The following is a 10,099-nucleotide window of genomic DNA, read 5'->3' on the forward strand; positions in this document are numbered from 1 at the left end:
TGTTAAAAATAAGTTTTAATGTTTTATATTTTTATTACCATTTTGATTTCTTACAAAAAAAACAAATAAAAATCGGATTGGTAGGATACAGAGGTTAGACCATGTAAACTGTAGATGCATGATTAAGGATCAAAGAACATTCTTCGCTAATTCTGACCTTCTCTACCAAACCAACGAAAGTCAAATCAATGCTCCCCTGTCACCCATTATTCTTTAATAAAACATTTTTATCATCACATTTGAATTAATCATCGTTACAAAATATTACTAAAACATCAAACACACTAAAATTAAAGATTGACTCTTCAATAGATAACCACTAGAAATTGTTCATCTACAATTACTTTCCTACATAAAAAAAAAAAAACTAAATTTTCAACGGAAGTGGTTACACCCTTTTCCTTATACATATACAACCTTATACTTGGTCCCATTTCCAAAACAACACAAAAGCCATCTCAAAAAATGAAAGAAGAAACCTTCTTCTTCCAATGGCGTTTCTTGGCCACTTCTTGTTTCATCATCTTCTTCTTCCTCCTCCTTCCTCAAGCTTTCACTTACAAAACTCCACTGACCAACCCCTGCTCCGCACATGCTCCGAACTGGTTTCCTCCGATCTTAAACCCAAGGCTCTTAAAAGCTTACGCAGCTCTTCAAGCTTGGAAACTCACCATAACTTCAGACCCAAACGGCTTCACTTCAAACTGGTGTGGTCCTCATGTTTGTAACTACACAGGCGTGTTCTGTGCACCGGCTCTAGATAACCCTTACGTCTTAACCGTAGCCGGTATAGACTTAAACCGGGCCAACATCGCCGGTTATCTCCCGTTAGAGCTCGGTCTCTTAACCGATCTTGCCTTGTTCCACATCAATTCAAATCGTTTCGAAGGTCAACTCCCCAAAACTCTAAAATGTCTCAAACTTCTTCACGAGCTTGACGTCAGCAACAATAAACTCTCCGGCGAGTTTCCTTCCGTGATCTTCTCTTTGCCTTCTTTGAAGTTTCTTGACATTAGGTTCAATGGTTTCTACGGCGATGTTCCTAGCCAACTCTTTGACCTAAACCTCGACGCTCTCTTCATTAACGACAACAAATTCCGGTTTAGGTTACCGGAAAACATCGGAAACTCTCCGGTTTCGGTTCTTGTTTTGGCCAACAACGATCTCCAAGGATCCTGTGTACCTCCGAGTTTCTACAACATGGGGAAGACGTTGCATGAGGTTATCCTCTCCAACACTCACTTAACCGGTTGTTTAAACCGGGAAATCGGTTTGTTAAACCAGTTGACGGTTTTTGACGTGAGTTTTAACAGCTTGGTCGGTTCTTTGCCGGAGACTATGGGTGATATGAAGAGTTTGGAGCAGTTAAAAATCGCTCATAACAAATTCTCCGGCAAGATTCCGGAGAGTATCTGCCGGCTACCGAACCTCGAGAACTTCACTTACTCTGATAACTTCTTCTCCGGCGAGCCACCGGTTTGTCTTAGGCTTCAGGAGTTTGATGATCGGAGAAATTGTTTACCGTTGAGGCCAATGCAACGGTCTCCCGCCGAATGTAAATCTTTTTCTTCTTATCCTATTGATTGTGCCTCCTTTGGTTGCTCTCCGCCTAGTCCACCGCCTCCTCCGCCACCGTCACCGCCACCACCATCGCCTACACCGCCGCCATATGTGTCTCCTTCGCCTCCTCCGCCACCATATATTTATCCGTCGCCTCCTCCGCAACCGTCTGTGTATCCTCCGCCACCGTGTACTTTTCCGACGCCGGTGCATTACTAAAGGCTTCTTTTGACCGTATGGGATGCAATAGTTGAAACTGCCATCTGTTTAGTTATTGTGATCTACGTTATGTAACGCTAGTGTTCACTAAATTGTTGTTGTTTCACTATTTTATTTTAATTTAAATGAGCATTAATTGTCTGTGTGAGGAATTTTTTTTTTAAGGTTATGGTAATGTGGAATGTGGCCATCAGGTAAGACATTTATTTGATTTAGAGTGGATATGTAGCGATTCAAATGGGATAGTTTTTTTTTTTTTGTATTTTGTCTCAACGGATATTAGCTTTTTCTATTATTTGTTCTCTACAAACTTCTCGTTATCTAAATCTTCAAGGAATTTTTACCTGATGAGAAATAAGAAAAAGCGTGCATGTCAATATGTGATTATCATTTGGCGCTGCTATCTATAAGAGCACACTGTAATTGAGTGGATACTTTAAATCTTGGTGATATTTGTGACAAGCTCTACTCCAATGTATATCTTTTTATTTATCATATAAAAGAGAGAGCACATTATAAAAGCGTAATTCGAATTCCGCATTGTATTTTATTTAGTTACCGGGAATCTCATATCAAAAAGATAAGACTAATGTCTTAAATATGCGAAAACGTCGAAGATTTTGTCATTGTAAAACTTATTTTAGTCAATCATGATTTAAATCATAATAAAGGTATTCAGAAACTCTGATAAATCAATTCACATTAGTGAATTCTTCGACCATTAAAACACCATAAATTGGTTCCAAACATATGATTCACTACAAGAATGAGGGGTTTTTCCGTCGAATTAGTTACGACGATTTTTAGTCGTCGTAAATTTACGACGACGTTAAATTTCGTCGTAAATTCGACGTAAAGAATGACTCTCGTAAAATTGTCGTGATGTTACGACGATATTACGACGAATGAAGAACGAATTTTAATTCGTCGTAATGTTGTCGTAATATTTACATCGATAATACGACTAATTGTCCTCTATCTTGTAATTGACGTAAAATCAATGTAAATGTGATGTAAGTTTTATTTCGACGTAAATTTGATGTAAATATGCAATGGTAATATGTTGGTAACCAAACAAAAAATTCTATATATACCTTTTCTTCTCTCATTATTCCATCAACTCAAAAAAACATATAAAGACACAAATTTTTTGAGTCTTTGAATGTTTAAGTAAAATTTTTAGTAGTTGAAATTTATATCAAATTTCAGAAACAAAAAGTCAAATATTTGTTTTTGAAATGTCTATATACGATCTACGAAAGTGGATGTATACGCCCAAAAATGGTGATGGGTCGTTGACTGAAGACTTCAAAAACGGATTGGAAATATTCATGTACCAAGCCGGCCTTATGCAAACTGTAATTGAAAGCGGCAAAATGTATTGTCTTTGTGTGAAATGCAAAAATATGAAACATATTCCTATTGACATTGTCTGGCAGCATTTATTGAATAGAGGGTTCAAGCTCCAATAATTTATTTGGTATCAGCATGGAGAGGGATATGGTCAAAGTAGTGGTCAGATGGCTGCACAGAGTAGTAGTAATCATCAAGAACATGTGGATTTTGAAGCGTCCAATGATTATCAAAGTAGTCAAGTTCAGGGTGAAGATCATGATAGGATGCATGAAATGGTTACTGATGCATTTCATGAAACACATGCTGATACTGTTGAGGAGCCCAATGCAGATGTGAAACGCTTTTATGATATGTTAAACGCAGCAAAACAGCCTCTGTACGAGGGATGTAGGGAAGGTTTATCAAAATTATCATTGGCAGCTCGGATGATGACAATAAAAACTGATCACAATCTATCTGAAGTTTGCATGAACGATTGGGCAGATCTTATTAAAGAGTTTTTGCCAGATGATAATTTGGCTGCTGAAACATACTATGAAATTCAGAAGCTGGTTTTTAGTCTTGGATTGCCTTCTGAGATGATTGTGTTTTATGTTGATAATTGTATGCTTTTTTGGAGAAATGATGAGAAGCTTGAAGAATGTCGTTTCTGCCAAAAGCCAAGATATAGAGCGCAAATTGCTGGGCGTAAGAAGATTCCTTACCAACGAATGTGGTATCTTCCTATCACTGATAGGTTAAAAAAACTATATCAATCTGAACGGACAGCTGCGTCGATGAGATGGCATGCGGAACATTCACAAACAGATGGCAAAATGACTAACCCGTCTGACGGGAAATCTTGGAAACATTTTAACACCGTACATCCAGACTTTGCTAGGTCTAAGCGAAATGTTTATCTTGGTCTTTGCACTGACGGGTTTAGTCCATTTGGTATGTCTGGTAGGCAATATTCATTATGGCCTGTGATTCTTACGCCATATAACCTTCCTCCAGATATGTGCATGCAAAGAGAGTTTTTGTTCCTAAATATATTAGTCCTTGGTCCAAATCACCCGAAGCGGGCCCTTGATGTGTTTTTGCAAACAAGCAGTGATGATGACAATGATAATGAGGACACGAGGAAAATGTTGATGAAGACTAATTAAATATGTTGACATTTAATTGCATGTTTCAATGTAACATTTGTCAAATTTAAATTTTTGAAAAATTAAAGCCAATTAATGAAAATAAAATTTGTTAAAGTGTTGACTTGGACATATGTTGACTTTTACGACGAATTTACGATGATTATTTAGAAATCGTCGTAACTTCGTCGTAAAATGCAAACCCTAAACCCTATAGGGTTTAGCTTTCCCAACTTACAGAATGGTTTTTGGGTTCATTTTCCCAAGTAAACTGATGTATTATATAAGGGTCTGTAGTATAAGGTTCAGGAACTTGTAGATATGTGGTTTTTATTACGACGAATTTACGACGAATGGGTGTGATCATCGTAAATTCGTCGTAATATACCATCGAGATTACGACGAAATGTAACCCCTAAATCTTATAATCAATCTTTTCTGGGGTTTAGGGGGATTTTGATGAAGAGAATGATTGGCTTACCATCTCATAAGGTAAAACAACTTTCTAAACAAAAAAAAAAAATTCAAAATTTGACATATATGTGTTTATCAAGTAATCTTAAGGTGTTATATACATTTACACAAGATGTAAGGATTTATCTTAGATCTTACTAAATTCTTCATTAAGTTATGTAAACATGCTAGAAAGTTATACAGACCACATTTATCATGAATAGACATGCTTGTATGTGCTTATGGATGTTTCAAGTTTTGGAATAATTTGTCGTAAATTCGTCGTAATATTACGACGAATTTACGACGATTTGTGGATACACAGCCGTCTTAATTTTTATGATTTATACGATTCGTCGTAAAATCGTCGTAACATTACGACGATTTTACGACGAATAACACGGATCATCGTAAAATCGTCGCAAAGCCCAGATACAGCCATGTGTGTTTGTCTTATTTGCTTTCTTGTACGGTGGGACCATTACGACAAATTTACGACGAATCCGTCGTAAATTCGTCGTAATATTTCCGTCGAATTTACGAGGAAAATAAATTCTATATATATGACCGCATCCCTTCCTCATTTCGTCGCTCATCACTTCTTCCTCTCTCTCTGCTTCCTCTTCCCTTGCATTCCTCCTCCTTTTGACGCAAAAAAGGTAATTTTTTTTTAATTACTTAAAATTATAATATTATTAAATAGTTTAGAAATTCAAACGGTTTAGGTCGGGAATTAGTTTGAGCTTAGGATCGGAATTTGTTAGATTTAGGATTGTAATTAAAAATTAATTGTAATTAATTTGAAAAATAAAATTTTATCGGTTTTGCAGACAATGACTCGACGGAGGACGCATTACATCAATTTCATGGCGGACAGACACTCTTCCTGGGCGTCTGCCTCGGGAAACACCGGGACCGATATCCCTTCATCTTCCGGAGCCTCCCAGGTTCCGAATACCGCGGAGCAGTCTCCACCACCGCCTCCACCACCACCTCCTCCACCGCCGACTGCCGAACCGGTACCCGCCCCTCCTCATCAGTATGCCCAGTTTACGGTTGAGGATTTACTAGCCCTACCGGGACGGGGGGCTTTACGACGTCTGGTTCCCAGAAAAGCGAAACCAGGCTCTTATTGGTAAGTAAACTTTTTTTGTTTTTTATATTTTTTTAAAATTAATGCTTTAATTTACTTAAATATTAATGTAATAAGTTTTTTTTTTGTTTTCATAGGTTTGATTTGGATAATTGTGTCGTTCGGAGCGTTTCCGACACAATTAAGAGTCATTTCGTGGAGCCGCACTACAATTGGAGCAAGGTGTCGCAAGAGACGTTCGACACCTGGTACAAATGCTTCGCGGTAATGTTTTTAAAATCTTATTTATATCATTTTAAATTGTTTTAAATTTAATTAATCTTACTTTTATATTTTTTATCTAATTTTTTGTTTTTTTTAGCAGCAACGGTGGAACTGGGACATCGGGATCAACGAGACGGTTCGCGAAGCTTTCCGGCTGAAGGCGCAGAAACGCCTAGTCAACATCGTTTCCGATTGGAAGCGGAAGTGGGAGACCGATAGAGACGACGCAAAGCCGAGCTCCATGTCCACTTCCTGTTGGAACGGGTTGAAGGCGTATTGGCTGGACCCGCATGCCCAAACCACTGCGGCTAAGTGTTCGGCCGTCCGAAACCGGGTCGATCCGGTGAGTGGTCAGAAGTTAGTGACCCCGCACACTTTTGGCCAAATATCTTTTGCGGGAAGACGTCTCATGATGGTAAGTAATTAAATATAAATTATTTCATTATTATTTTAATTTTAATTATAACTATAATTTATTAAATATTTTTGACTAATGTTTATTAATTGATAGGCCGAGGAGAACGGAGGAGAACTACCTCCAATGACGAAGCTCTTCGAGACCACTCACCGGAAGAGGGACGGGAGCTTTGTCGACGCTTGGTCCGAGGAGATCTACAATGCCGCTATGCAGCGGATCGCTGAGCGGGAGACCCAGGCCACACATGACGGTACTAACCAAGTACCGTTGACCGTCGCTGAGCAAGACCAGATTTTCGAAGAGGTATGATCTATTTCAATTTTTTTAAAATTTATTATATTTATTACTTAATAAATAATTAACGTTTTTATTTTCCATTTGTAGATTGCTCCGAAGAAGAAGGGCCGAACCTTAGGGATGGGCTCTATTAGAGACTGTCCTGCCGCCTCGGCTTCCGGATTTCGCACGCAAGAGGATCCGAGTCATCTTCGCCAGAAGATTGCTACGGCCAATGCTGAGATCACCACTCTCAGGCATGAGCAAGTGGCCCAGAAGCAGGAGCTCACCGAGATACACGATCTCTTCGACATCGTTGCGGAAGCGGTTCCGCAGTTGGCCACCGCAATCCGAGCGAGGCAACAGCGAGCACGAAGGGTTTTTGAGACCGGTGGTACTTCCGGTACTGGACCATCGGACCAGCAGACACAGGGTTAGTCTTCGGCTCCGGTAGTGCAGACGGGAAACGACGGTCCAGCAGCGACGGGCGGCCAAGACGGAGAGCCTCCTCGTGACGTCGATCTCAACCTCGACGATTACGAAATCACATTGTAGATTAGGTTTTTTTGTAAAAAACAATTTGTATTAAATTTTTTCTTTTATTTATAAATTATTTTCGAATTTAAATTTCAATTTAAATTGTTTTTTTCTATTTTTAATTTTTTAATTATTTTAAAATTCATTAATTAAATTCAAATCGAATTAAATAATTAATTTATAAGTCGACGTAAATTCGTCGTAAATTTACGTCGATCTAACGTCGAATTATTAACGACGAATTTACGTCGAATATGAATTTATAAATCGACGTAAATTCGTCGTAAATTTACGTCGATTTAACGTCAAATTATTAACGACGAATTTACGTCGAATATGTTTACGTCGGATTTACGTCGAAACTTTACGAGGAATTAACATCGACAATTAAAAAATTAGTTTCCCTTAATTGAAATTGTTCGTCTTCTAATCGTTGTTAAATCGATGTAATTTTACATCGATTTTACGTCGTTCTTATGATGGACTTCTTTCGTTGTACTTTCGTTGAAAACTTTACGTCGCGTTTACGACGAATAGTTTCCGACGATATTACGACGATTTTCTCGGGTTGGTAATTTTACGACGATTTTACGACGATTTCGGTTTTACGACGATCGTTTTACGACGATTTTTTTTTCGTCGTTAATTCGACGTAAAATAGCATTTACGTCGATTTTACGTCGATATCTGCCGACGTAAAACCCAATCTTTCTTGTAGTGATTTAGTTTTAGTAGTATTTTAAATTAGATAAAATTAGTCAAGTACACATGTACTTTCATTTTCATCATACAAACATATAAAATCACATTTTGGTCAATCCCAATGGTGGACAAAATTTTTTTAAACCGTGTTTCTGGTGGAATCAGTAACAACCATTTAAGTAGATTAAAGAATTTCATTAGCTACAACTTAAGACTAACCAAATTAAATAAAGAAAAAACAAAATGACAGCTTCTTTATTGGACTTGGGCTAAGTAATGGTATTACAAATGGGTTAAGCAACGGAAGCTCAATAATCTAGCCAAGCAATTTGGTTTTGGTTTTGGTTTTGAGCCCAAAACAGGGCCGGTTCAGAATAAACCCGAGATGAAGTAGGGGACTTCAAGGAGACAAAAATACTGATGCAAACTGCGAAGTTGATGTGTCTTTACCAAACCGACAATGTAACCTTTAAACCATGACACTTCACCATCGTTAAATCATTGACCATTCACCCACCGCTTATATACTCTTACCAACACAAACTAACTTCCTTTGTGGCTTCATCAAATAAATCATAAAATAAAAATACACATACGAGGATTATGTTTAAGCACTGGCCCCATCATTATAGGATGGTAATACCATTTGAGGAAGTTTATAATCATTATGGGATGGTAAAGCATTGGCCCCATGACCTTATGGTCCATGGAATATACATAATCTTTCTGCCTTCCTTTTTGGTAATAAGAGGACTTTACAGAATGAGAGAGTTGCAAGTGTTGGGGGCATTTTTTAACCAACCAAAAAAAGAAAAAAAAAACAAAATATTGCATCTTACATAGTATGTCACTTTGAAGGAACATCACCTTTTTATTTTTTCAGGTGACTCCTTTTTCTTTTTTCCTTTTGTTTTTGGAGATCTTCATGACCCCTTAGTTATCCCTTTTGTGATTTTGAAGATATTGCTACTGATGTTCGTTGGTGGGCTTGTAATGTGCGTGCAAAAGAAAATCCGATTTTAGAGAGTTAGGTTAATGGGGTAGGTTTGGTCCACAAGTGAAGATAGAAGAAAACCCTACAATGTATTTTAAATTTTAGAACATCTTTTATGAATGGAAAAAGAATGATTGATCTTCAACTGAATTTCGTATATGTGATTTTTTTTTGGATTGTTAATCCCTATATGTGTATATGGATCTATACAAATTCTACTAGCTATTGTAATTTTCATTTTCACAGATGATACATCATACATGTAATGTAATTTTTGTTTTCAACCATTTATCTAAAGGATTTTTTTTTTTCACTAATTCTACGTATTTAGAACACACGACGACGATATATTTATCATGCATCAAGTGTGTGGATTGGCTTCTAAGAATGAATGGCATGGCATGGCATTAGTCTTAGTGTCTTACTAAAATGGCATGTTTAGCATTTTGTGGTCATAAAACAATGATCTATCATTATTTTAAGCATACGACGATTTATTTGTATTTTAGATATTATAGTTCAGCAATGTTGTTGAAAATGAAAATTCTGGCTTTGTTATTAAGAAGAAGAAGCAATATAAAAAAATTTTAAATCCTTATATAATTTTGCAAATAATTTTCCGAAACTCAGTATGTTTACTTATGCTAAACAATATCATGCGTCCCCGAGGTCATTTGATAACAAAAAAAAAACATCATGTTAAAATTATTTAGGAAAATTATTCAATTTAATCTTACAATGTATATATGCATTAGTGTATATGCCTTTGTTGTATTTTCTGGTTCATGTATGAGACCAGTGAAAATAATTTCTTAAGAAACTGTTTTGCATCATTGATTAGCGCACATATAAACGCAGCAAAACATGATGGACCGTTATCATTACGCGATGGAAGTTCACGTTGTAGTTGTAGTTAAAGTAATCGAAAAATTAGATAAACCTTTGCTTATTTGATAGGTTACTCCTTCGCTAATTGACTAATACATATGATTAATTAAGAAAGGATCAAAAGCTCATAATACACGTGAACAACACGTACTATATAGAGTTCTTCAACGTGTCTCTTTTTATAAAGGGGCGTGATTTTAATTATTAATTAC

At 36.9% G+C, this 10,099-nt stretch overlaps 1 protein-coding gene across 1 annotated transcript; it reads left to right on the plus strand.

The window, feature by feature from the left end:
* Nucleotides 1-422: 422 nt before the first annotated feature.
* LOC18023273 (leucine-rich repeat extensin-like protein 6) lies at nucleotides 423-1,911 on the plus strand. Its single transcript, XM_006406064.2, has one exon. The coding sequence runs from the start codon at nucleotides 466-468 to the stop codon at nucleotides 1,777-1,779; it is 1,314 nt and encodes a 437-aa protein (XP_006406127.1). The 5' UTR covers nucleotides 423-465; the 3' UTR covers nucleotides 1,780-1,911.
* The last annotated feature ends 8,188 nt before the right edge of the window (nucleotides 1,912-10,099 follow it).

This window comes from Eutrema salsugineum, unplaced genomic scaffold, assembly GCF_000478725.1.
Source record: "Eutrema salsugineum unplaced genomic scaffold, Eutsalg1_0 scaffold_13, whole genome shotgun sequence".
NCBI classification, from domain to species: domain Eukaryota; kingdom Viridiplantae; phylum Streptophyta; class Magnoliopsida; order Brassicales; family Brassicaceae; genus Eutrema; species Eutrema salsugineum.